Below are 27,579 nucleotides of genomic sequence, written 5' to 3' on the forward strand. Positions count from 1 at the left end.
GTGAAATAAATAAACAAACCATTAACCATAAGTGCTCCAGTTCTTTGCATATCGTTTTAGTTTTACACTTATTTGTTTATTTCTAGTGCGTAAAGCCTTAGTCGGCCACAACAACATATCTGTGTAAATATGATAGTTATTATTAGCTTTTCTGCCTACTGATATTGCCAATTCGTTGGAAGAGTTATGACGACCGTTCGATAAGCCAACGTCAATATTACATTTCCTTTTAATGAAAGAGATAGTATTTTTGTAAAAAATATTTGTAGAAATGTCATATTATATATTGTATTATACATTGCGCTCTCGGTGATGTGAATGAGAGAATAAGTAAAGGGTTCTTTTTTTTTAGACATGTGATTTTAAAAAAGAAATAAAATGCGTATAATTAAAATTTAAATTGATTTCGGCATTTGATCGCCGCGGCCGAGAGGCCAAATTTTCTATAATAGCCCAAAAAATAGCCAGGCGGTGTTAATAAGCAAAATTAGTTCACCAGCAGTTTCTTTCAATAAATTAATTCTTTCGTTGACTGTATGTTATATATGTATGTAGCGCCGTCTTGTGCAAATCTCAGTTCATTCACATCAATATTCTTCAATGCAGACACGAAAAAGTTTTTAATCATGGCTCTATAGTGTTCTCCATTGACTGTAACATTGTGTACGACTTCATTTTTTGAGGATGTAATGGCGTGGCTTGTGGATTATCATCATTCCAAAAGCGAAAATTTTCTTTAGAATGTACATACCTATTCAACCCAAAGTGAGTTTTATTTTCTTGCGCAAATCGGGGTTGGACATCTGGGTCAATTCACCGAACGTGCGACTTGCTTTATGGTCGTTCGGCTTTAATTGTTGCACGGTGTTGAGCGTTTTAAACGTCCAAACCAAGATCCTTCTACAAAATTTTGATTGATAGGCACAGCTTCAATTGCGTCATGGTGTACATATGGACTCATTCGGGTCTTCTTCGATACTCACCACAGCAGTATGAGCTGTTTTGTCAAAGTCGTGCATTGTTGATCATATTGGAATTGCTGGCATTCATCTCAATGTTGGCTACCTTATTTGCTATTAAAAAAGTTGTATTATTTCGCATTATATCATTCTGGAATTGCAAGGATCTGTTTAGAACAATTTACTGACTTGTAGACTCTGGGTATGCGAGCCATACAATTCACCTTATTCTTCATAATCCAGAAAGTTTCGCCTAACTATCGTCTCTAAATTGGAGTCTCAGTAATTTTTTTTAACAGTTCTTGACATTTTCTCATTCTCTCGATGTTTATTTTATCTTAGCAATTTTTGTTGGGAACAATATATCTTATTCTCACAGTTCTGTGTTAGCATGCAACTACAAGTGTTATTGAGAGATTATTTTTCAATATTGAAAGGTCATGAGATTGCTCGTTAATTGGTGTATTTATTTTATGACCCAGTTGATTGTTGGTTTTGTGAAATTAAGATAATAAGAAGGTGCATACAAAACCTAACCTTTTTCTAATCTGTTTATCCAGGTGCTCCCCGTATATGATCGATGAGGTTGAATCTCATTGATTGTGGGAGTTATAGGTGTCACGATACAGTGCAAAAAATTATTGACAAACAAAACCAGGATGGAAAATTTCAAAATCATCCCAGTATGAAGAAAGTGCCGAAAAATTAGTAAAACATTCGGAAACATTAGTTGTGCAGTAAGTGCTAGCACAATTTGTTAGGCACAACATGAAAAGGGTCTTTATGGTCGAGTTACGCGGTAGAAACCTTCGAAATCCAAAGCCAACTAATTGATGCGCTTTAACTTTCCTAAAAAGTATCCGTAGAAAGACACCTGTTTTTGTAATAATAAACATTTTAGCGACGAAAGCCAATTCGAATTGAAAAGAAAAAAATCAACGAAAACTGGTGATAAGAAATCAAGCACTTGTTAAAAAAACCGTAATATCAGAAGGTGGCGGTTAGGTGATGATGTAGGGATGAAGAGCTGCAGTGAAGTTGGTAATTTCATTTTCATAGAAAGCTTTATGAATAAGATAGACTATCCGATATTTTCAATTTTAGTGTTGAAAAACTGAGTTTGAGTATTTTAACAGGACAATGATATGTGATAAAGAATCTATTATCACGTAACCAGGTCAATTAGATTACCCACAGAACAACCGTGTCGTTCACAAGTCATAATTAGAGCAAATGGAAAGCATACAAATTACTAAAAATATGCTTCCATCACTTATTGTTCTTTTGTCCGCTTTCATTTGAAATATAAATGCTTACATTATATCACTAAGCAAAGACTTAAATAAAACAAGCAGTGTGCTGAATAAGTGTTGTACGCTTTCGTTTGATGCTGACCTAAAATACTTTGAATACGAAGGCTCTCCCTCCTAATTATTTAGTTAGTTATTTCGTGCGCAGCAGAGTATCCAAGATGGCTGATAATCACTTTATTTAAATGTTTGTAAATAACTGTTTACTCAAATAAACTTTTCGTTGGAAAGCTTCGGCATGTGCTTTTTTCTCTGCTTTTATGAACTTTATAATACAGCTTTGTGTAATTGAGGTTTGTTACTATTAAACGCTAGGTGTCGCTTTAGAGAGAGAGCAAATTATATTCCTTTGTGAAAAGGGCTATACTAATTTGAAACTATTTTAATTTTATATAGCATTTTTTAAGTACTAATTAAAAAGGCAAATTTTCTGTCTAAGTCAATGATGTGACTATAACAACTTAATCTCTCCCTGATATCGTAATTAAAAAACATCCTCCATATCCACGCCCCCCTTAATATCAACGGCATTTTAGATTAAGCTTAGTAGTCATCCTTCCAAATATTTAAAATAAGAAGGAACCTCTAACAATTTAAGTATATTTCTGATGTATGATTAGTCTCTATTCCGACCGAAAAAAAGTCAAAAATATGTACTTTTAATAAAAATTATATCGACAAGAAATAAATCATTTGTGAAAAATAATTATTGTAGAGTTGCCATATGTACTAAAAAATATTTTTGAATAACTTAAACAAAATCAAGAAAACATGTTAAATTCGGTTGCATTGAAGCTATAATACCCTTCAAAAATAAAAAAAGTTCTTTAGAAGAATATTTTTTTCTTTCCTAATAAGAATTTGGTTTATATTGTTTGTATGGCAGGAATATGCTATGGTGATTGGATCTGAAAAATCTATTCAGATAATTTCTAAAAAATCTGAATAAATTTTTTAGATCGGACCACTGTAGCATATACCTGCCTCACAAACGATCAGATTTAAAGGACTACTTTTGGAAATAATTTATATAAAATTTCGTGGAAATATCTCGTCAAATAAAAAAGTTTTCTATACCAGAACTTGATGCCGTTTGTTTGGTTTGTATGTTTATGGAGAATTAAAGTGTAGCTGGCATTTTACAACAATAACTACATAAGCAACCGGCTGACACTAACTAAATGCACACTAAGCGTTTTATTGCTTTCATTAATTGTCGCATTGACAACAACAAAATGTAAAAAAATTAAACGTGTGCGAAATGGAAGATATAAACAAAGGGAATAAGTGAGTGAGAAATATGAGAACACAGGTGAAGCGTTGAAATAACAATAAAGAAGAAAAATTATATTAAATATAACAACAAATAGGAAGGAACAGAATATTACAAGTTTGAATGGGTGCTAACACAGGTGAAAGGGCAATGTGTGAGCATAAACAAATTCTACACAAACTATAAAAAATAAGTAAAAGAAAGTAAGAACAAATATGGGTACTAAAAAAAACTGGCATAAAAACGCATATCAGCAATGACGAGCCGATAACGTGGCTGCGGCAGAAGATAAGAATCCAAATATATAATTTTATGAAGGAGAACATTCATATCAAAATAATTTTTATTACTTGAAATCGCCGTTTGCTAATTATTTTCACAACAGTACAAATTCACAAGTGCAAGTGTGTAAACGTCGCAAGAATTGCACGGGCGGGCGAATGAATGAACGAACGCACAGACGGCCTTAGAAACAGAACAGAACAGTGAATTTTTAAAAAAGTGTCACAAATGTGAGTGACATGCGTGGGAGAGTGTGAAGGTGAGAGCGTACAAAAGAGGAAAATTTGTGTAAAAAAACTGTGTAAACTTTTCTAATTTTCGAGAAATAAAGTAAAAATCTAAATGAAAGTATTGAAATTGAGAAAAAAGATAAACATTAAACGCATATTAAACTCAATTTTTAAGTAATACTATTTTGAAAAACATAAATGGCAAAGTTTTTGTAAAAAAAAATATTTAAAGAAAAATAATAAATATATATATATTGATCGCTTTTATATGCCAGCTAGATCTATGCTAAGTTTACTAGTATATCCCAACCATTTCTTTGGACATAGCACATTTGTTGAAGAAAATGTTTTCTCCACAAGCTCTTGACTGCGATCGTTCTGTTTGTATGACAACTGTATATTATAATGATCCGACGTGAATTAATCTTCGGAAATCGCTTTATTGTTTTTCGAAATATTCTCCCTTAAAATCAATATATTTTGCATGTGTGTGAGCCAATTTTCGAAGCACTTCTGCCACTCTGTTTGAAGTATCTCCAAAACATGCGTTCTGAACGTATCAACCGCCTCTTCAGGTATCAAAAAATGTTGATCTCTTAGTTTATTTTTTTGTACGGGAATAAAGAGAAGTAATTCGGTGCTAAGTCAGTGCTCATAGATGTGTTTCGAAGCACCGTTATTTACCTCCACCAATCGACACGAGCGATCGACAAATTGTGTGGGCTCTAACGTGAACAAATATTTTTGTTTTTATTTCAAGTTAATGTAAAGAACACAAGTAGCGGCCATTTGTCGAAACGTGCCGAGTATTTAAACATCAAAATGTCAAGCCTTAAATCAAGTTGACAGTTGCCAGATTACAACTCTAGGGCTGCCAAATCCGTAAATATAAAAAGCTTTGTTACATAATTTCATCGGTTCTGACAAATGAATCTTAAGGAGAAAAGGTCATTGCAATATTTCCGATCGATATTTTAAAAACTGAGTGTCTAGTTCGCGTATATACAGAACGGAGAGACAGCTATACACAATAGTGGTCCGTCTGAAAGACCTGGGTAATAATCTTGTGCCAAATTCCGTGAAGATATCTTGCGTAATAAAAAAGTTCTCCGTACATCTATTCCCCAGTGTTTCCGACGTTTCCTTTAGAGTAAAATTGGTTTCTTAATATATTATATGTAGCCCTTGCATACAGAATTGATAATCCCTATGGATAATTACGTGATTCTACAACAATGGATAATCTCAAGTTTACTTAGACCATTATTTTGACTGTTATTTTGAAAATTACTACTGGACCAATAAAAACATGAATACTGAACCAAAAGCCTTCCGGCTAGACAAATGTATATCATTAACGATGACCCTCTATCGAAGCTATTACTGTAAAATACCGCTAAATTATAGTGAAATTGAAAGCAAATATGACTGTCACGCCTCGGTAGGTATCTTAATTTTGCTCTTTCCTGAACATTTTGAGTCCGGGATTTAAGTTAACATTTGGAATGGGAATAGAGTAATAAATGTAAAACTATGTCGAAATTTCTATGTAAACTGTTGTCAAAGCTCGGTATTATGCCACTTTATTTAATTTTTACCATGTGCTTCTTCGTTTCTATACTCTTTCCTATTACTACATGAGCTCTGATACTATAATCTCTATGCCAATTTTCACAGTTTAATGCCAGTTGTTTCTTCGTTTCGTCACACTGTAAGATGTATTGTATCGAAGATAAGTAATAATTTCGTGACCCAATTATATTTGCATAAAAGTTGTAATGTATTGCTCGTAGAAATCTAGCACTTAAACTATACTACGATATTCTATTAATACTTTTCTAGTAAGAGTCCTACTGTTCAGAATTCACTACTCAATCTCATCTTCTCATTAGCATTAACAAAAACTTTATTTTGTCACTTTGTCCATATTGACAAGTTTTAAAAGGCTGCGAAAGTGACACAATTTGCAATTTTGGTTCTAAAGCACCCTAATTTATTGCTTTCTTTATTTGCTTTGAAATAATACTTTTTATTTATCGTTCAAACGCTGGAAATACACCTTTTGCCAATTACCTTTTCATTATTCTAACGCCAGTCACGCAGCAGAGAACGTGTTTGTTGCGTTGTTATTGTAGTTGGAAATTTGACTAATTATTTCTTAAAGTACGACATAGTGAGAAAAATACTTATGTACATATGCATGCATGTTTAACAGTTCTAGGAACTCTCGTGTTGTGAAAAAGTTAGTATCGAATCGTGAAGTGAAGTTGTGTGTGTTTTTATACCTTGAACAGGATATATTGAGTTTCCTACAAAGTCTGTAGCACATAGAACGTAGGAGATCTTAAAATATACACATACATACATGTTGATAGAGAAAATATTTATGTACACATATATCAATCTGAAATTTTGTACAATTTTTTATCTCTTGAAAAAGCTGCTTAGTGCTCAAACTGATCGATCTCAATTAAATTTTTGTATGGAAAAGTTTTTGAATTGACAAACTACATCTCCGAAATTTCGCATGAGATATTATCCAAGATAAGGTAAAATCTCCAAACCAATGGTTCAGATCAGACCACTTTAGCGTACAAACTAACCGATCGGAATCAACACAAAACTCTTTTTATAACCTTCTGTGCTATAAGAAAGTCGCCAGAGAAATGTATTTCATCTTTGGAGCGGTTGAAGTTAACATTTTATGGTAATTCTCCCATAAATATTTTATAAATAACTTTTCATATCAGTGACACGATGAAATTTCATTCAATATCAGTTGCTATCAGTACACTTGTATAACGGGGATTTTTTCAAAATCTTATCTGTAATTGTTTATTGGAATCGTTGTGAAATGCTTTCGGTATACTATTTTTCGCTACTTAACATCTTACACTAGATTTAACGAGGAGCGCTACAATTTGGGATATCAATAAAATTCTATATTCCTGTGAATGTACATTCGATGCCCTTATGTAAGTTCAAAATGTAATTATTTTGTTTAGAAACTTTTATTAATGATGTTAATAGTTTCACGCTTACATTACATCTGTCTTAACTAAGCTAAAGCACAAGCATATATTCCGCTGCTTTACCATATTGGTGCAGCAACAACTTACTTGTGGCTCCCTTTACCAAAGGTAAAATATCGTTGTTGCTATGATATCTACTCTTCAGGTGATCATGCTGTGAGCAGCTTCATCATTGCAATTACAACTTCTGAAGGTACCGTAACACTTCAGTGTTTTANTGCTGTGAGCAGCTTTATCATTGCAATTACAACTTCTGAAGGTACCGTAACACTTCAGTGTTTTATGCTTCACCTTCCGAATGTCACACATCAAAGAGTTAGCATGAAGAGCCCAGCATAAACGTGCGTAGCATTGAAAGCACTTGTATGTTATGTTAGCTGACTAATTCATCTTATGTTATATTAGCTGACTAATTCATCTTATGTTAGTTGCTGTCTTAACTAAGATTAACTTGTATATTTCTTTGGTATGGCCACCACGGTCATACTTGCAGAAGTTCAGACGTTAAATCGAATTTGCGACGGTTTTCAAGCATAAATCGGCCGATATTGCTGCAATTTCACGTTCGATATTCGTTTGAAGTTTATCAAGCGTCGCTGGCTTGTTGGCATAGACCATAGATTTGACGTAGATAACACGCTCACGAAACTTGGCTTTCAATAAATCGATTCTGACATTCGCTGTTTGGCTTGTGGCGGAGTCCTTTTGGAACCACATATTGTTCAAGTCCACATCATCCTAATCAGGTCAGAAATAATCGGCTTATCTGTGCCAGTTTTTATCATCACGGAAGAAGTACGGTTCAATGACTCCGCCGGCTTATAAACCGCACTAAACCGTAATTTTTTCGAGATGTACATTCACAGGAATAAAGAATTTCATTAATGTCCCAAAACGTTTTTGTTTTATTTAAGAAAACTTTCGTAACGCTCTTATTGAAAATTTTGTTCTTATAGTTCAGGCTACTGACTCCGAATTCGTAGTAAATTTAAATAATTTCGACTCGTTGTTGGATCGTATATCTTTCCATATTGAAATGGCAAACCTTACTAGAAAAGTGTCAAAAGAGCGTGAAAAAATATGGCGTCGTTTACAGTCCCTATCGTTCTACTTTTGTAGCGTCCTTAAAAATCCCGTTAAATGAATACTTCAAAGCAATCTTATTTAATTTTTAAGCATCTTTACTAAGGCTAGGAAGAACCGAATAGTAGGGACTAACTTTAATTAAATGAATATTGAGAAAATTGCTCGAATTTGGTACGAAATTTTTTTATTTCATGTAAGAACCAAGGTTTTACTCGCTGATGGTTTAGTTATCAAAAAATAAGATTTGAAATGCTTCCTCTCCTTGCCGGCGTATCTACTATTTACGTTCCCTCTCGTTCGATAAGTCGAAATACATCTTTGAACGCATTTTCGATTTGTGGGAGCGTCTGCAAACGGACCACTGTATAAAAATACTAAAAACGAAACATGGCGTCCCACTTCATAACTTTGTAATCTTATCTGAACGCTACTGATAAAAACAGCTGACAGAACTTAGCCTACTGGATGAGTTGAAAGTTTGTGAGTTCAGTTGTTGTAGAGAGAAGCTAGAGATACGTTTTATAGTATATACCTATGAGGTTATTTAAGGATTCATTTTAGTTTGAATTCATAAAGGGACAGCGGGATTTAGTTTTCTTCGACTAAAACACATAAAAGGTGAAGAAATATGCTAAAAATTATAGTTTTTCCGCAAGTATGTGTAATTCGTACTCATACTATTCGATTCGTGGCATAGTTAAGGTATTGTGAACTTTATCTGTCTCTGTGCTGAAATGCGCAAATTGATAAGTGAAAAAATTTAAATAGTGTTGAAAAATTAAACAGGAAAAACAACAAAACCATTACAATAACTTAAATACCACGTCAGGGTTCCGGCAACAAACAAAGAATATCAGCAATAAAGCAGAGACAGCAACAACGTGTTAATAAAGTTGAAATCCGATAAAAATACTATAAGTGATTTTTATATAATATAGAAAAAATTAATGCAAGCATGCGATTTCAAGTAAATTGGCAAAAAGTAAAAAAAGGTGAAAAAGAGCGTCAGCAGCGGACAGATCGTGAGTATTTTAAGGGTTAAAGCTTGTGAGAGAATGAGCGCTAAAGGAGCGCGAAAATTGGCGAATTGTGAAGAAAATGTCATAACTGCGTTGGCCAATATATTGCTTTCGGCATATGTACATACAACACATTCGTGTGAGTAAATCTATATTTCGGTTTCTTGCTTTTGAGCATTTCAAAATATTCTCCGCGATATTACCAATTTACACAGCTGCTAATGACATATTCACTTGCTAGCGTCTAAAGACTGACTATATCAGTTTGTGTGGAAGTTCTCATGCCTGCTTTTAGCCGTGTCTTGCTGCTTTGCTGGTTAGTTGAGATGTTTACTCGTGGTTTATTGGTTAGTTAGTTTAAGTAACTCCCGCTTGTCTGTTGGGCTAATGACGGGAGGAAATTAACTAAATTGCTTTAATTATCCGGATAATTTTTTGTTTTGCGCTGTTGCGTGAAAAATATTCATAGAAATTTTTTTTGTGTGCAAAACAAAGATAATGTAAGAATCGTGTTGTATCTGTCTTTGTTGTCATATTAATAATTAATTTATTTTACGCCGAATTTGATTACTCAATCAATAAACAGTTGCATATTGAATAGTTTTGTTGTGAGAACGAAGATTTTTCTTCAAAGTAGTGAAATATATATTTGAGTGATACAAAATGGGAAACAAAAAATAAAAAAATGTGGTGAATATCAATTATATTTAAATTCTTCAAATAATTGCAAAAAATGCGAAAAATATAAAACAAAATTTTTTAACAAACTTACGAAAATTAAAAATATTTTAATTAAAAAATTTAGAAACTAATGAAAAAAATTAGTTAACGGAACTTAAGTATACCATGACACCGCGTATTCTTCTATTTCTACCATGTCAAATTCAATGACCAGTCGTTGCCAAACCACTGAAAATGTTATTTTATTTTTACAGCAATTTATGTTTATTCTGTATCAAATTGACCACCCCTAATGATAGTTCTTTTTTAATTTTTTTTTTATCAAATTTGTCACCACTATTGATAGCTCTTTTTTAATTTTTTCGATGTAGTGGGAAAGCGTCTGGAAAAAGTTGCTCAATTGACAATTCAATTAAATAGACTTTTTTGTCATTGAATTTGACAAACTGTTAGCTGTGCCTTAGTACAGAAAGCTTTCTGATTCCCTAAATTAATGTGCATTCTGAGGCACTTAAGAGTAAAAGCTTGTTTTATTTTTATTTAATATTTTGTAAGGCCACGTAATTTTTATTTAAATTTTTAAAATTTTGGAAATATTTGTTAATAAATTGTAAAAGCATTATTTTAATATTATATAAAATGATATATGAAATATTAATGTTTTTTTAAGTATATACATATATCAATCATTTGATTTCGACCGTTGAGTGTTCCAACAAATGAACCGCCTCTTAGGTAGAAAAGACCGTGTGCATAATCAAATAGATATCTCAGATAGCTATCTCAAAATCCAAAGCGTATATGCATATGAAAAGCGGGACATGGCAGAATCGATTATATTATCGATATAGGGTCAGCGACCTTTCCGTATGGTGTTATAAACTTCGTGCCAAACTTAATACACCCTGTTCAGGGTTTAAAAATATTATTACCAAAACTTTGCTGACTACTTTAAATTATACCTTGAAGTTTTTATTTAGAAAAAACAATAAGTTTATTTTATAAAATATTTTTTATATATTACTTGTGGCATATCTTGTACAAAATACATATGTTTGTATGTCTGCATCTAAAATATACAAACCATATTGTGTGAAAAATTAATTACTCATCGGTGGCAGCGATTACATTGGCCGTGACAAAAATATTAGCTTGAAAGTGTGAAAATGTGGAAATTCTATTCGTGAAGTGTACGAAAGCCAAATGTGTGATAAGTTTGTGGAATTAACAAAATTGTTGTGGGCAACAACCGTAATAACCACAATGAAATCTGTTAAACAAGTGTTTTGACAAATCCGCAATAATTCTCTATTTTTAGCAGCAACGATAAACGAAGTGGGACATAAACAAAACGCAAATTCATGAAATAAAGATAAAGTACAATAGAGAAAAGTGAAGGAGAGCATAAAAGTACAACAAAAATTTGGTTAATAAGGCTGTTGTTAATAACAAATTATTAATAATTATTAAAAGAGACATAGAGAACAAAGAGAGTGAGCGGCAAAACGATCAAAGTTCGCACGGTGTGAGTAAAGCGAGAACTCTAGTGATACTGAGTGTGGGTGGCACGTCCAAGTTGAGATAAGCGCGCGTGCTCAACGCTTACCGACTACTCGCGCGAACGATAAGACCGCACACCCAAATGGCGGATGAGTGCGCCATCGACAGTCCGCGTCCGTTTCGACGTGAGCGCAATCTGAGCAATCGCAATTTCGCCAAACGTCGTTCCAACCGACGTATTAGCGTCGAGAGTCACAGCTCGGTGGAGTCATTTAATCTAAGTGCAGCTGAGAGTGTAAACAACGCTAGCTCAGTGAGCTCTGTGCATGAGCACAGTTCCAGCGCTAGCGGCAATGACAGTCAAAATCACAGTACGTCGACCAGCAGCGGCAGTAGTGGTTCACATTCGTTTAGTGTCGCTAGTAGTCAACTCGATTATTCCTACTCGGTACAATCGGATACGGAAAGTGCATTTTTACGCGCCTCTACGCGCAGAATGGTGCCACCACCGTTACCCATAACTGGGCCGCCGCTTGATAACGATGAGCCTACAGCTACAATAACAAATGATGACGAGACACAGCAACAAACGCCCGATCCCGCTTTGTTGGGTGTGCGACAGAAAGTTGATCGTTTCGAGACGTTGACAGCCGAACAGCGTATTCTCTTCAAAACGGGACGTCATCAGCTGCGTCAACAGCACCAACAATATTATGCGCAAACAGGTGAAAGAAAAACAACTGGTGTGGGTGGCATTTCAGCCGCCGCGCCTGGTTTATGGCGTGTCTTTCCGCCAGCTACGCGTCGTTCCACTCCCGAAACGGATAGCTCGGTGGCCAGCCGACAGTCGGCACTCAGCTCATTTCACACCTCCATCGATGAAGAGCGCTCCGTGGACGATGTGGATGAGATTTCCGACTATGCCGAGGATGCGCACGCAGATGCTGTCCTTGAGGCGGAGTATGCGGTGCCCGAGGAAGCGCATGAATTGCGCGAAGATGTGATGCCATCGCCAGAGCCTGGCTATATGCCGCCCACGGAGGCTGAGCAATTGGTGACGGCAGGCGTAGTCGAGTTGAATCTAGATGATTTCGGTAAGGTGGAGAAGGTGCGTCGCGTTGCCAGCGATGATTACGCACGCACAATGCCAAAGGCTCGCTCGAAGAAGCTGTCCGCGGAAGTTGAGTGTGGGGAAAAACCGGCGTCGAAAGATTTTCCGAGGTGAGTGGCCTTTTCTTACTTTTGATAGACGTGATTTTGTTTCGTATTGACTCTTGTTTAGTACGCCTAATTTCAGTTAATCGGTACTTATTTATTACTAAATCTTTCTTTAAGTTTCTTGATATCGCCATTAAATTGAAAGCCTCTGCAGCTCCTGAGAAAAATCTACGACAAACAGCCTCAGCCCAGTGGCTCAGTGATATCACAGAATATTTTTTGTTATAGGCTAATTATAATTTTTTTAGATGACTCAAAGTTGCTTCTAATTCCTTGTTAGATGGTTCTTCAAAAGTTGATATAGTGAGTGGACCTGTTTGGGTATGCTAGGTTACTTTATGAGAACCTCTAAAGTTTAGAAGAAATGATGCTGACGACGCTTATAAGCTCTAACAGAACTCTAAGGAACTGGGAGTTTAATTCACTAATATAATACTAATTTGAAGCATTTTTATACATTTTTAAAAAACCTTTCATTCTCAGCGCAATTAAAGCTAGATTAGGCGTACTGTTTGATGTTCCTCAGTTACATTTTCGAAAGGTAAAAACGAATGTGAACTAACTTTTATAATATTCTTTAACCAAAAACAAACAAATTGTTGCCAATTATTTAAATACATATTATATGTACGTAAGTATATCTGCTTGTACATTTAAAGTGTGTTTTCCTTTTAAATTTTACTCTAAACTTTGGCCAGTGGCCGCGTTTCATCGTTTTTTGTCGAAAACATGACGAATTGCTTCTGTTTTTAAGGTGTTCGCTGTGACACAAGTGGTTTTGGTTTTGGCGGTCATCGCATTACAGCTATAAATACTGAAATGTTTAAACAACAAAAACAACAAAACACTTGCTGCGCTCACTTTGTTGTTTACATTTCAGCTCAAAAGCAATAAAATATATTACCACACTTTCTAAACATAAGTTATTGGTATTTACATATATTTATGTACATATACATATAAGTATGTAAGTGCTTGTGCTTATAAGCACTAACAGCGAATTTGTTGTAACGCTGTATTAGTCATAAACTTAATTTTAACCTCGAAATTTACTTTCGACAGCTTAAACTGTCTTGCGTTGCTTCTGTTTGGCAGGTAACAGTCGAATTTACATAACATTCTAATTTTAGCAGCGAAATGTTAATGTGCGTACACTACTTTCGTTTACGCTATTAATATGCTGTTAATGATTTTAAATGCGCTGTGTAGCAACAGATGCGTAACATAAAATGTTGCGGTCGATTTATGCAAATTCTGTACTATTGCTGGGAATATTTAATTTAATTTAATTTAATTTTGTTTTATTTTACTTTATTTTACACAAGGGATTATTTGGACGCACGGAGGGTATAATTTTTGTCGCTAAAGCTCGCTGGTAAATCTGTTTGGTTATTCTTCCTCTTGAAAATGCCTTATTTATTTTATAGAAGTACATACAATTTTCTTCAGTCACATTTTTTTTGTTTCTTTGTGCTGTATGCGATTTATGAGCCAAAAATCGGTTAGACAAGTTCTCGTGCTTCATTACTTTGTTAGTTTTTAATTTTTATTTATTTTTTTTTTTTGATTTTGATGGCTCGAGAGTTTGTGCATGTAATCGTATTTGCCGTGGGTTGATATGGTTTATAAGTCACTTCAAGGTCACAGGCTCGAAATAAAAAATAATAAAATTTGATATATAAAATGCTATAATCAATAGTATTTTTCTATATATTTTATCGTCTACAAAGGCATAAAGCGATTTTTTGGCTATAAAAGATATCTGTTTTCAACTAAAGCAGGCAGTTTTATTGTCTTCTGCAAACTGACAACTAATGCAGCTAATCTGCGGTGTATGGTAACTAACTGCCTACTCTATCTGTTTTATTCAATTCACAGCTGGTTGCTTAGATTCTAGTGCCAATCATCTTTTCTTAGTTATTTTCGTTAAAAGTTGATATAAAACATTTTCGTGAAATTGTGTGCGTAAAAAGTTCAGCATGTTGAATTGTAAATTTTCAATTGTGTATTTTGTTCATGAGAAATACATTTAACATGCAGTAATAATCATATTTCATGTCCACGTGGGCGTATACGTAACCGACAAGCGACGTTGACACATTGTTTACACAGCGCTTGAGGCCCTGTCTAATTAGCGCAATAAGCAAGTGCAAATAAAAAGTATTTTTTCTTATTATTACTCGATTTGAATGCATCTTTTCCGAAGTGTGCGCAAAAATATATTAAAACTAAGATACATTAATACAAAAGTAACAAACACCATCCAATATACAAGTAAAAATATGCATTTAATACAATAATAAAATATTTTTTTGTTGCAATTTTCCTCTCTAAACCGAAATCTTAAAACTCCCATTATTTTTGAAGACACCTCGTATATTGAAAATGTCTAGCCCGCTATAAACAACCTTACCCCATATATTATAGCACATATGATAGGGAATTTTGTTTCTGAGGGAGACAGTCACCTATACCCTTCATACTGCAAGTTATATATCAGTCTAACTGTACATCATTTGTTATTTTCATTTATCAAGTTTGCTCGTCACATTTTTGTAGGAGTGTGTTGCATAAATTACAACACTAAGTACTCAAAAGATAATTTTTATAAAACAAATTTGATGATAAAACAAAAGATATCAACTTATCTAGAAAAAGTCCCGGAGAATATTAAAGCTCTATATTAAATGCTGTCTTATGTATGAAGAGTTTTTTTTATTGGCTAATATTAAGTAGTGGTCTAAAGGCATTTCAGACTGATCAAATTATGACTCAGTGTTTGTTGTAGGATAGCCATTCTCTTTATCTGCTCTCTTTGAAAAAAAGTGATATGTGAAATCTACAATAGAATTATCTGGATAATTTTAATACGACAGGGTATGCATATAACGTTAAAGTGGTATAACTTTTCTATGCTATGTATTTTACGTTATATAGGGTGATCCATTTCAAGGTTCCCTACTTTTTTAAAGAAAAAAACACAGAAACTTCAAATTTAATGGGGAACGTTTAGCATCATTCGAAACCACTTTCTTCCCCATTTATTTTTTGTAGATTATCTCCTTCAAATATTGGTCGTGGCCACGACCACCCGTGAGTCAAATTTTCGATGGCTCGATCGTGCATTTCGATTGCGAATGACACGCGTGATGTTTTACGTATCCCCATAGAAAAAAGTCGAACGGTGTGATATCACATGTTCTTGGTTACCAATCGACCGACCCAAAACGTGAAACTATCTGCTCAGTCACTTCAAGGTTCTTTAATTTTTATATTGATTTTTTGAAGTTCAATTCTTATAATACTTCATAAACACTTCATAAAGAATTCAAAACTCTTTTAGTTCCGTCAGGACACTCAGGATCAACTTTTATCTTTGTTTCTTTATTCTCATTAATTTTATTCAATAATTTTATAGGTTTATTCCCCTGAAGTGTTCTTTCAATAAACCCATTGATTGGGGCGATGAGTGCGAAGCGTCTTATTGAAACCGAGATTATGAGCTTCACATCACAGCTTAACACGATGGCTCATTCGTTTCACCAGCTTCCTTCCGAAAGAAGTACGGGGTGATGAATCTATCAGATCACAACCCACACCAAACTGTGTATTTTTATGAATATAATGGTTGTTCATGAATAATTTTCAGGATTTTCTTTGCACCAGAATCGACAGTTTTGTTTATTTACCACACTACTCAGATGAAAAAGGGCGTCATCGTTTTTAAGTTGATCCAAGGCAAAATCGGCAAATTCACGACTTTTACGGTGGTCTAATGGCTTTAGTTCTTGGGTGAAAACAATTTTATATAGATGCAAGCTCAAATCCTTTTTCAAATTCCGCCTGGTTGTGGTTTGAGACTGTCTTAATTCCTAAATATTTCTCCGAATCTACAAATTGCGGTCTTCAGCAACATTTGCCTGAGCGGCAGGAATATTTTTATTACTCCGAGGGGTTCTTTGTCTTATCCCCCAATCATAGAAATTATATCATCCCTATAAGGAAACCCGGTACCTGTTCATACAACTTCGACCAGTTGTTTGTTCGACCAGTTGTTTGTTCTCTGCAAAGTTTCGTGAATTGAATACAACTTACGAAAGCACCAACAAGTGATCCGAACGCATCAATTAAAGTAGTAAAATCGCTCACAACTTTGCATCCTTTACTATATACCAGTCTATTTGGTATATATCAGCGTTATTGTTCTTCAATTAGCAGGTTATTAAGGGGTTTTAGTATATTGTGAATGAAATCTTTCGCATATATAAGTGAATAAAAGTCTTAAACTTTTTATTAATATTAATATAATTTATTAATCACATATACTGGTGTCGCTAAGTACTTCTCGTAGTACGACCTTCGTGATCCAATTGCAACGCTATTGTAATTAGAAAAACCTGCAACAAGAATAGTCATACCGCTTACTCAGTGTCCTGTGTTACTGTAGTTACTTATTCAATTCCAATAAGAATCAGGTGATCGTTCCTTGCTCTTCCAGAGTAACTCAGAAGTTACGTTATCCGACTCTGCTCAACATACCAGTCAAAGAACTCTCTCACTTGTTGACCGGAAATGTTAAACTTCATTATTAGCTTAAGAATAAAGTTACTTGTTGACGCTACGTTGTCATACATACAGATCGCTCTCCCAGCAATCAACTTACTCTTGCTTTGGAAGTGTTGGCGATGCTGTTAGGTGTTAGTGAAGAACAGAAATGATTACGAGGATGCCCGCTGGACTATTGTGGCTTAACTTATACATTTCTATACTCACTATGTTTGAGTTCTCTGCTATCTGCCAGTCTTCTTGACTTATACCAGTTCCTTCGATTCGGCATTCAGCTAGTTTTGGCAAAGCAATGATAGCTAATATGTGAAAATAAATTAAAATTATTATGTTTTGAGTACATATGTATTTAAAACAAACAAAAAACAGCAAAAACAGTATAATTAGGTAATGTTTATTTACTTGACAACGCTGTTATTTAACATTAATTCGCAAAATTAGTTCCGTGTACATATATTCTAAAGAGTACTTATGTATGTATGGTACAGGTAGGTGTGAATATGTTTGCCCTGCCTTGCGGCAGCGGTAAATCACTTGTCGGCAGCCTTTTATAACGACACAAGCATTTAGCGCTTTTGGCCATAAAATGATAAATGAATTCCAATTCGTGGAACTGATAAGCGTGTGTAACCCATTGATAAATTAATACAAATAGCAAGATATCTATGCAAATGTGATGGTGCGTGGATAGGAGGGTACGATGCACCTGAGAAAGTTAGTATGATAAAAAAAGATAATCGATGTAAATTATTAAAATTTATATATTTGTGTCGAATTTTCTAACATATAACTCCCTCCAAACCAAAAAAGAAAAAAAAAAAAAATTCAAAAATCTACGGCTAAAGAAAATCTTCTGAACCGAAGTACTTCTGTCAGTTACTTGAATTTGAGACGATTTGTTTTTATTTATGATTTCATAAAGTTAAAAGGTTCCATATATTTTCTTCCTTGCTAATGTTACCTACCGGTAATTTTATAACCTTTCCTTTATTTAAGTGTGACTCGGTTAGAGTGAAATAACTTATAAACTCTACATTCCGCAAGCTTTCTAAAAGAGAAACTTGTTGTTGTATATTTTCTAGAAGAGATCAAAGTTGATTACTTTAACATAATATAAAAAAATTACTACTATATATCCCTAAGTAGTCACAAAGAGCTTGTCCTAAATCGAGCTAATTGTTGAAATAAAGATTTAGTAGTGAAAATCCTACTCTTTCTGACTCCTCGGTTTCTATTTGAATATTGGCCTGTAAACCATTGCGATCGCGAAACTAGAAACTTAGAGATACTTCAATTTTGAATTTTGCGCTATGCTTTGGAGTCAAAACAACCAGTCGAATGGAACAAAAAAATTAATTTAATCTCCCACCAGCTTCTATAACTTTCTTTGATACGGCGGGACGAGAATAATCGGAATACTATTACCGTACTGTTGAACATTTTTGTATTATATAGGGCAATTGATAAACTTAGATCCGATACAACCCTCAAGTATCGATTGTATTTCCAAATGGCTCCGACAACAAGTTTTTTATCTGATACAGAGTATACTGAGAACCCTTATAAGGACGATCCTTTGACCTTTACTTTGCGTTATGCCCTTATTCCCTTCGCTATTAGAATTCCCTCAAAGTCAGCAGAGTATGCTGGAGAGTAAGAGAAGCTTTTAGAGCTGATTAACTGTTTGTAACGTTAACTTTAACTTTTGATGCAGCCAAGCTCAAACCTCTAACATAACTGTTTTCCGATAACTCCATTTTCATCACTCACACGTAAGTCACGTGCTCTTTTATTGTTTCCGTATGTGTGAGATATAATTTTTTTATACGTTAGTGAAATTTTGTTAATACTGTTAGCTAGTCCTGTTAGGGGTCATTTTCGTACTATTAATGATTTTCACCTTTGTACCGAAATGGATCAATATATAGAATCGTTTGTGTGTGTGAATATAACCTCTATTGGAAAATAAGTAGAGATAATAAGGTAAAATAGCACAATTAAAAAAAAGCTATGACGATTAAAAACTTTGTATTGCTTGTTTTATCGCATTGACTGAAACTCAATACTAGAACGACTCGATTTAATGCTACCCACAGTACCTGTATATGCTTGTATACATATACATGCCACATGCATATATCGTATCGTAAATATTTTGCATTGACACAGCTGATCTAAGTCGTTCGACAAGCATGTCTACAAAAGTAATATAATTTGCGAATATTTCATATACATACAAACATACAATCGTCATATAAACAGTTGCTACATTACAACCAGTTCGCGAGCACCCATATTAGCGCTCATTAATGCTGTCTGTCTGATCAGTTGGGAGCGTAAAAAAATGGCATGGATTCGTAACGGGTTATCGCACAAGCGCGAGCCGCAAAATTGCTCTTGGTAATGGGTGTGAAAAATGATGGAAAACAATAGAATTGATTTCGAATTGTACGAGCGAAGGTGGGTGTAAAAGAAAGGGGAAAATAAAAGTAGGACTATAATTAAATTTATTTTTGTATAAATGCGTAAAAATGTTAAATACTTTCTGCTTGCTTATATATCAGCTCTCTTCGATTTTCCAGACTTTACAGAGTGGCGAATCGAACGAACAACTGGTATAAGTGAAGTAGGCTGGTATAATTGGAAAGAGTTAGAGAATCAAGCGATTAAATAAGACAATATTTAAATAACCAAAATGAATAGCTCACAAGAAAAATGTTTGAAAAGAAAGCAAGATTTAGGGAGCAGACAAATGGTGAGTCCAATACAGTTGTCTTAAATTGGCGAATGAAATTTTATAAGTATTGTTTTAAAATGCTTATTCATAATGGGAACGATAATTATTTAAGCATTTGGAGAAAGAAAATAGTGCTAAAAAAATCGAAAAATATAGAAAAGTGTATTCTAAATTGTATTTATTATGACTATCCTTTGTTGATTTTGAGATGGTAGTTCTCATTCAAGGAAGGTTTTAAAGATTTAGTTCTATATAAGAACTTTGTCAATGCTTCTTTAAGGTCTACCCGTTCGGGCAGGCATTACGCTATATTGAACTACGAAAGAAAAATGTGTTTAAAATCACTTGCAATAAAGGAACACTAAACAACGAATGCAACCAACTTAAGACTTGCTTTGATGTAAAAAAATTGGGAGTGTAGACAGGCAGACAGTGTAGACAGACAGACTGACTCGATGAAGCCTAATTCAAGGCGGGTAAATAGCTTCCTTAGACTCAATTATTTATGAAACTATATGCATTATCCTGAGACTTAGTTTCTCTGATGTAAAGATATTGAAAGTGCTTTGCTAGATTCCGTACCTGATGACATCGAAAGGTCTCATAGGATAGGCTAAAGAAAATTACTACCTGCTTTCATATTTCTATTCCGATCATTGCTTTATGTTCTGGTCTAGGGGGGATTAGTTTCCAAAGAACTACTGTTGATGAATGTAGCTCAGTAATATTATATTTCAAAATAAGATTAGCTCTCCTATATATTAATTATATTTGTTATTTTTATGAAATGTGTGTACATTTTAAATAAAAGTACTTTGTATCATTTTTGGATTTATTATTATTCATCTGCTCGTCGTCAGTTTATAAGATATTTTCATTCTCTCCGTATTATATATATATATGTATATATATAAAATAATTGGCGTTAGCAATTGCAATTTTCTGTGTGGCACCTAATATTACTCTATTCTTCTGGTATCATTATGCTTGTCCTGTAGGTCTTACCAATAAAAGTTGTAAGAATATTCTCATCAGGTTACTAACTGAGTTTTGTAGATAGCAGGAAATGCAAAGAGTCAGTATGTCAATGTCATTTCTGAAGTCTTTCATGAGGAAGCTTCTTTTTGGAACCATTGATTAAAATTGAATAAGACTAGAAGAAGGTAGGCCCGAGTCTCCGATACTCATTCCTTTTGCTACTCGTTTCTGCTACTTATTGAATACTGAATATTCCAAAGCAAATAAAATATTCTCATGCTCTTATAATTATACAAGTGATTGCATTTTAAACTGATATAAGCCAAAAATAAATATTTGATTGCCTGCAAAAGCGTATATGTGCCATATATAGCACACAGTATGTACATAAATATATAAATATAAAACACACTACATTATAACTATCAGTACCTTTATCGCCTTATATTACAAGCTTGTATCTAGTTGAATAAATAACTTGTCCGAGAGCCACGTTTAAGTAAATAAATAAGTACATATATATATATATATGTAATTGTGTACTTTAGTAATAGAATATTGGTGTGGTCATTAGTTGGCTTGGTTATCAGTGACGCCAACGGCTTTGTTATGAGAAGCTGCTGACTCACGGCTTCGAAGTATTATATATGAGGACATACATACATATTTACACATATGTGTATGTAATTAGCGATGTGATAGCGGAAAAATGTGAAGGCAGAAAAGCGCGAGAAATTTGTAGGTTTGATAGCGAGTGTAGAAATGAATAGCCTTGTGTGCATAAGTTTTAGCTTTTATATTTCCACTGTAATTGATAATATGGTATATCCCTCGAACGATAAACATATACTAAGTATTTTTACAAAATTATAGAAAAAAGCAAAAACAAAAAGTTTTACTTTCGGCTGCACTGAAGTTATAAAATCCTTCTTCTTTTCCTTGATTGGCGTAGTCACCGCTTACGCGATTTTAGCCGAGTCAACAACAGCGCGCCAGTCGTTTCTTCTTTTCGCTACGTGGCGCCAATTAGATATTCCAAGTGAAGCCAGGCTCTTCTCCACTTGGTCCTTCCAATGGAGTGGAGGTCTTCCTCTTCCTCTGCTTCCCCCGGCGGGTACTGCGTCGAATACTTTCAGAGTTGGAGTGTTTTCGTCCATCCGGACAACATGACCTAGCCAGCGTAGCCGCTGTCTTTTACTTCGCTGAACTATGTCAATGTCGTCCTATATCTCGTACAGCTCATCGTTCCATCGGATGCGATATTCGTCGTGGAAAAAGGCGCAAAGGACCATAAATCTTTCGCAGAACTTTTCTCTCGAAAACTCGCAACGTCAACTCATCAGTTGATGTCATCGTCCAAGCCTCTGCACCATATAGCAGGAGGGGAATTATGAGTGACTTATAGAGTTTGGTTTTTGTTTGTCGAGAGAGGACTTTGCTTCTCAATTGCCTACTCAGTCCGAAGTAGCACCTGTTGGCAAGAGTTATCCTGCGTTGGATTTCTAGGCTGACATTGTTGGTGGTGTTTACGCTGGTTCCAAGATAGACGAAATTATCTACAACTTCAAAGCTATGACTGTCAACAGTGAYGTGAGTGYCAAGTMGCGAGTGCGACGACTGTTTGTTTGATGACAGGAGATATTTCGTCTTTATAAAATCCTTCAGAGGTGCGTTTATGATAGCACAAAAGGGTATAAAAAGGCGTTTTGTTGATTTTGATCAATAAATTGAAAAGCAGTCATATGCTAAAGTTTCGATCTGAACAAGTTGTTCGGAGATCAAAGCGCTGCCTTGGATAATAAATCGTCTCTTAGCAAATAAAAGTCTTCCATAAAAGTGTATTATATATCTATTTATATATAAACATGCCAATTCAGGATATGTATATACATACCTGTATATATCTAGAGCCATGGACCTCCATTTCTAAGCAGATATAAATAAACAGTATGTTTGTTGAAAAACGTCTCGTCAGATCTCATTACCTTTTTTTTAGTAAATTTATTTATTTGACTATTTTTTATGACTTCAAAGAAATTCCTGGAAGAAAGTTTCTCTTAAATTTCTTTGTCATTACTATCTCATCAAGGTATGTTAGGTTGTTTAATGTTGTTGAGGGTTTTGTCTTTCGTTTAGAGCACATATGTACAACAACAAAATGTACAATAGCTCATTCTGTTGTGAATTGCTCAATTTCTTGAATAACAAAACTGATTTAATTCTTGTCTAGGAGACATAAGTTCGATATCTAACCAAACAATTAGAAAAATGCTACTCATGCGCCACGGCTGACTGCCACGTTTACAGACTGGGCCACCAAACGAACATACTCTTTAAATAATTTTCTTTTTTTGTTTTGAAGTTGCTATTAATATTTTTATATTTTTATTTCCAGAAATTATCGTTCAGTGCCTCGTCCCAAGACTGAAATTATTGGTACCAAGAATCATGCGGTTGTTAACAAAAGTAAATCGCTCTATCAGCCAAAGTAAGTACAAATAAGAAATAAAAATTGAAATAAATGAATGGACTAACACATCAAAATGCCATTAATGACGTGCGCACGCAGTTGTACAAATTGCTCCAAATTTCTAATGATAAGAGCAAACAAGAAGTGTGCGCCACGGCGTATGAGTCACCCAAAGAGTGTTATTTCCTAATAATTTGTCAAACAAAAACAATTTTTATTTAAAAAAAAAGGAAAAAAATATTACAATAAAAGCAAAAAGCAGGTGGTATAAAAATATAAAGAAATTGAACACGTCTTTTTACATATATTTGTAATAATTCTATATAATAAACAAAGCTGGCCGATATGACAAGCCGGTGCTAATTTTTTACTTTTACACTTTACTCTCTGCTATTTGCATTATTTAAAACATTCTTCTGTACTTTCTTCACAGTGAGGAGCTCGATGATGAAGCTGAGGCTGAGCTGCGCGATAAGAGCTCACAACACATAAAACCCATACTCGAGGAGTTGATAAAAACTGAGGAAACGTATGTGGAGAACTTACGTACCGGTTTGGAGAATTATGGAAATATATTTGCACGCAAAGATTTACCGCTCGGTTTGCGTGGCAAGAAATATGTTTTGCTTGGTAATATCGCACAGATCTATGAATTTCATGCGGAGGAGTTTTTACCAATGTTACATACGTATAGAAGGGATCTGAAGCGATTATTCGATGAATTTCAACATTATATTGATGTAAGTGTTGAGACGGTTAGATAGATGTGTATATACCTAAGGAAAGTCGTCGTTTTTTCGATAATTTATTAACCGTAAATTAGTTTTAGAAATTATAAGAATATGAATTAAAAATAAGAAAACTAATTTTCCTGAAGAAATTTTACATAATTCTCGACAACACATGAGAGGAGGCTTAAGGGGAAACCTGCTTTTGAGGCTTCATAATATCGATTTCTTTTAGGATTTTTTTGAGAGAGAAAGAAATAATTGATTAAAGCGAAATTTCTAGGGTTTATAGCTATATATTTAAACATCATTCACAAATTTTTTGGATACGAAATCTTTGATATTTTGTCTTTGGGAAGCAATTGCCCGATGCATCTCGCATGTGTATTTGTCGAACGGCAGGCAGGATGCAGGTCGCAATTTCTAACAGAAACAAAAAATTCAAAGAGATTCGTATTTTCTAATAATAAATCATCTTCTAGTTAAAATAAAGTGTAAGATTTTAAAAAACCTTTAAAAGTTCAAAAAAAGTGGTTTTGGACAAAAAAATTTGATTTTATATTGTTTAAAAATATGTTCGAACTTCACTTTTCTTAGTTTTTTTTTGTTTAAATAGAAGATAATTTAATACCAAAGATAATAAACTTTGCCCCAATTCCTTACAACGTTTTGTTTCTTTTCTATATTGCCCGCCAATCAAGAAAAATCGTTACTTTTAAAGAGATTTAAGCAAAAAAAAAAAAAAAATACATACGTTGTCTCTGGTAAAAAATAGCCTTTTCCAAAAGTTTTTTTTGCAGAAAAAGTTCTTTGTCCAAGTTTTCAAGCATTGTATTTCAAAGACCTGTCTGAAATTTCATGAAAATCGGTTGAATAGTTCTCGAGAAATCTTGCCAACTGTTTGTTCTCCGAAACTATTACGCCGATCTACTTGAAAATTTAGGACAATATTCAAGAGGTGTTGGAAAATTTAATAGCAATAAAAAAAACTAGATTTTAATACGTGGCTTAAATCTTGAAAGAACTACGGTTTTTCTAATTCTAACTCAATAAATTTTGGTACAAGTTAAGCGAATATCGTAAAAATAACAATATTCTATACTTCCACTAATTAATATATGTATTGGCAGCTTCCGAAAGCGCGGTGTTAATTTTTTAGTTTTTTTTAAATCTAATTACTTTTAAATATAATCGGTTTAGAATTGTGTTGTTTTGTACAGAAAGAAATATTATCGCCTAAATACTCAGGAAGCAGTGCTGCGATTGAATTGTCTGCTCCTTGCACAGAGAACGGTTAAACTCCGGGCTGAACTATCTGACCTCTTTACAGAACATCTGTTTTGGGCTCAAGATTTCATAATTTGAGGCACAATAAAGATTATAACATGACATAACTGAGAAAAAAAAATTTAAGGCAAAGTTTGCGTGTATGAAGGTTAATTTTCTATAAAAAAAACTATATTTTAGTCTAATGCTTATAGAAGATCTGTTTTAAATCATTCGTAAAGATTTTAAAAGAAACTTAAAATAGCTTAGCATTTGCTACCTAGAATTGGAAAAGTGCGTAATTTGTAATAAAACGCTACAGCGAGGGATTTTTATGCTCAAGTAACACATTCTCTCTCTTATACCAGTAATTATTAAATGTTTTGCATACTTTTTTTTATTAAAAAATAATTTTTTTTTTTTTCAGCAAAACTCCTTCTACTGCTATGTCATATTTACAATGAACAAGCAACGTTCACTCAAATTATGTGATACATATAAAAATTATTTTAAGGTATGGAATTCATATATTTTTAATACAATACTATATCATTTGTATACATTGAATTATTTTTGCAGCGCATACAAAACGAATTGGATGATAAGTTAGGTATAAATAGTTTCCTGGTACAGCCCATACAACGGATGGCGCGATATCCACTGCTATTGCAACAATTTATCACGGTACATTGGTGAAAAGAAAAAAATTATATTTATTATAATAGGAATTTCAGAGTGATTGTAAGCAATGTAGAAAAAACACCGTTATGAAACTAAAATAAATAGATTTTAAGCTCATTAAATTGTTTTTAATTTGCTAACCTAAGCTTATGCTCTACTCTCATATTTATTGTTTTTACTTTTATACTCACAGACCCTCTTCAAGCATCGCGACTTCGAGATTAAGCCTTTGCTTGAGTCATGCTGCCGATTGGAGAAGAAAATGCGCACTCTGCTGACCACAACCAACGAATCCGAAGTGATTAACGACATTGTCGAGTGCAATGAGGTGGGAATGGGAACGCATATTTACTACTTCAATCATAACTAAAATATTTTTTACTTACTATTCTACACTTCCACATCTAGTTCAACGTTTTTCATCAGGGCAAATTCCGTAAAGTAAGCGACTTTTCCATTATAGATCACACGCTACGACGCACTTATCGCGGCAAGGTCTTCATATTCGACAAATGCATCATCTATACCGAAATTAAGGGCAAACACTTAATCTTCCATGGCCGTTATCCGTGCGAGCATATCGGCATTGTGGCGAAAACGAAGCACTTCACCTTATTCTACGAGCGCCGTAAGCAGCAAGAGTGCGATTTTCAAGCTGAACCACCAGTGATCGAAGCGTGGCTGGAGCTGATACGCGAAATGATCAGCTCATTTGTGATGGAGGAGCGTCAAAAACTGCAAGATCGCTATGCGCGCGAAGGCGAACAGCAGTACCGAAAACCGGTTAGTTTAACGCTTTTTCGCGATTCGAATCGTTTTAGTTCGGATAGTGGCATAGGCAATATATGGGTGCTGCCGAAACCGGAGGCCGAGTCGGAAGCGTCGAGCAATCGCACGACGTGGTATGCGGTGAATTGAACAAAAGCATTGGTTCCAAATATATAGAATTTGAAAAAATTACACGGATATTGTACGCCTGCGACTAAGGAAATGTAGTCGGTGCTATATTCGCCTAAACAGTGCCAGTCAGATATATATATAGATATACAATAGTAAGTATATCTATACGAAGCAAATTTTTTCATTATTCATTAAAAATTCATTCATGGATAATGTGCCCTTACTTTTTAGTACTAGAGCTTTTGTAGCTATAGAGTGGCCATATTTTTAATAATTTTAATACCTAAGCAATAAGAATGTGTTGCGCACTTCAATTTATTATAAAAGAAATATTTTAAAATAGTTTAGAAATTGAAAAATTTTATGAAATTATTCTTTACGTCTTTTGTAACTGGCATACAAAAGAATATATGTAATATTATAAGTTTTAGTGTATATAACTAAGCATATCGGTACACACAATTAAAAAACTAGTTGATTTTAGTCAAAAAACGCAAAATTTCACTGACAAATGCCAAAAATATTTAAGCTTTTTTAAACTTCCTAAAAGCTTTATTTAATACTTAGTATTTTACATTTACCTTATAATACATTAAATACTTAAACTTACTCTCACAAATCATTATATATTTCCATAATGAAAAAATAAATACTAATTAATTA

General features: G+C 34.0%; 1 protein-coding gene across 4 annotated transcripts; it reads left to right on the top strand.

Annotated features, from left to right (window-relative positions):
• The first annotated feature begins 3,716 nt into the window (after window positions 1–3,716).
• Window positions 3,717–27,320, top strand: LOC108969702 (triple functional domain protein). 4 transcript variants are annotated; one of them, XM_018934593.1, is made up of 8 exons: window positions 3,717–4,083; window positions 11,191–12,593; window positions 23,267–23,359; window positions 23,775–24,081; window positions 25,763–25,849; window positions 25,915–26,019; window positions 26,210–26,344; window positions 26,425–27,320. In XM_018934593.1, exons 2-8 carry the CDS (start codon window positions 11,515–11,517, stop codon window positions 26,932–26,934), a joined length of 2,316 nt encoding a protein of 771 aa, XP_018790138.1. In that variant the 5' UTR covers window positions 3,717–4,083; window positions 11,191–11,514; the 3' UTR covers window positions 26,935–27,320. The 4 variants fall into 4 exon arrangements, with proteins under 4 accessions (XP_018790138.1, XP_018790139.1, XP_018790140.1 ...); XM_018934594.1 differs by having other exon boundaries at window positions 11,194–12,593; XM_018934595.1 differs by lacking the exon at window positions 3,717–4,083 and adding an exon at window positions 8,685–8,790.
• Window positions 27,321–27,579: the final 259 nt, after the last annotated feature.

The sequence above is a fragment of the Bactrocera latifrons genome, unplaced genomic scaffold (genome assembly GCF_001853355.1).
Source record: "Bactrocera latifrons isolate USDA-ARS-PBARC rearing strain unplaced genomic scaffold, ASM185335v1 scaffold_261, whole genome shotgun sequence".
Taxonomy (NCBI): domain Eukaryota; kingdom Metazoa; phylum Arthropoda; class Insecta; order Diptera; family Tephritidae; genus Bactrocera; species Bactrocera latifrons.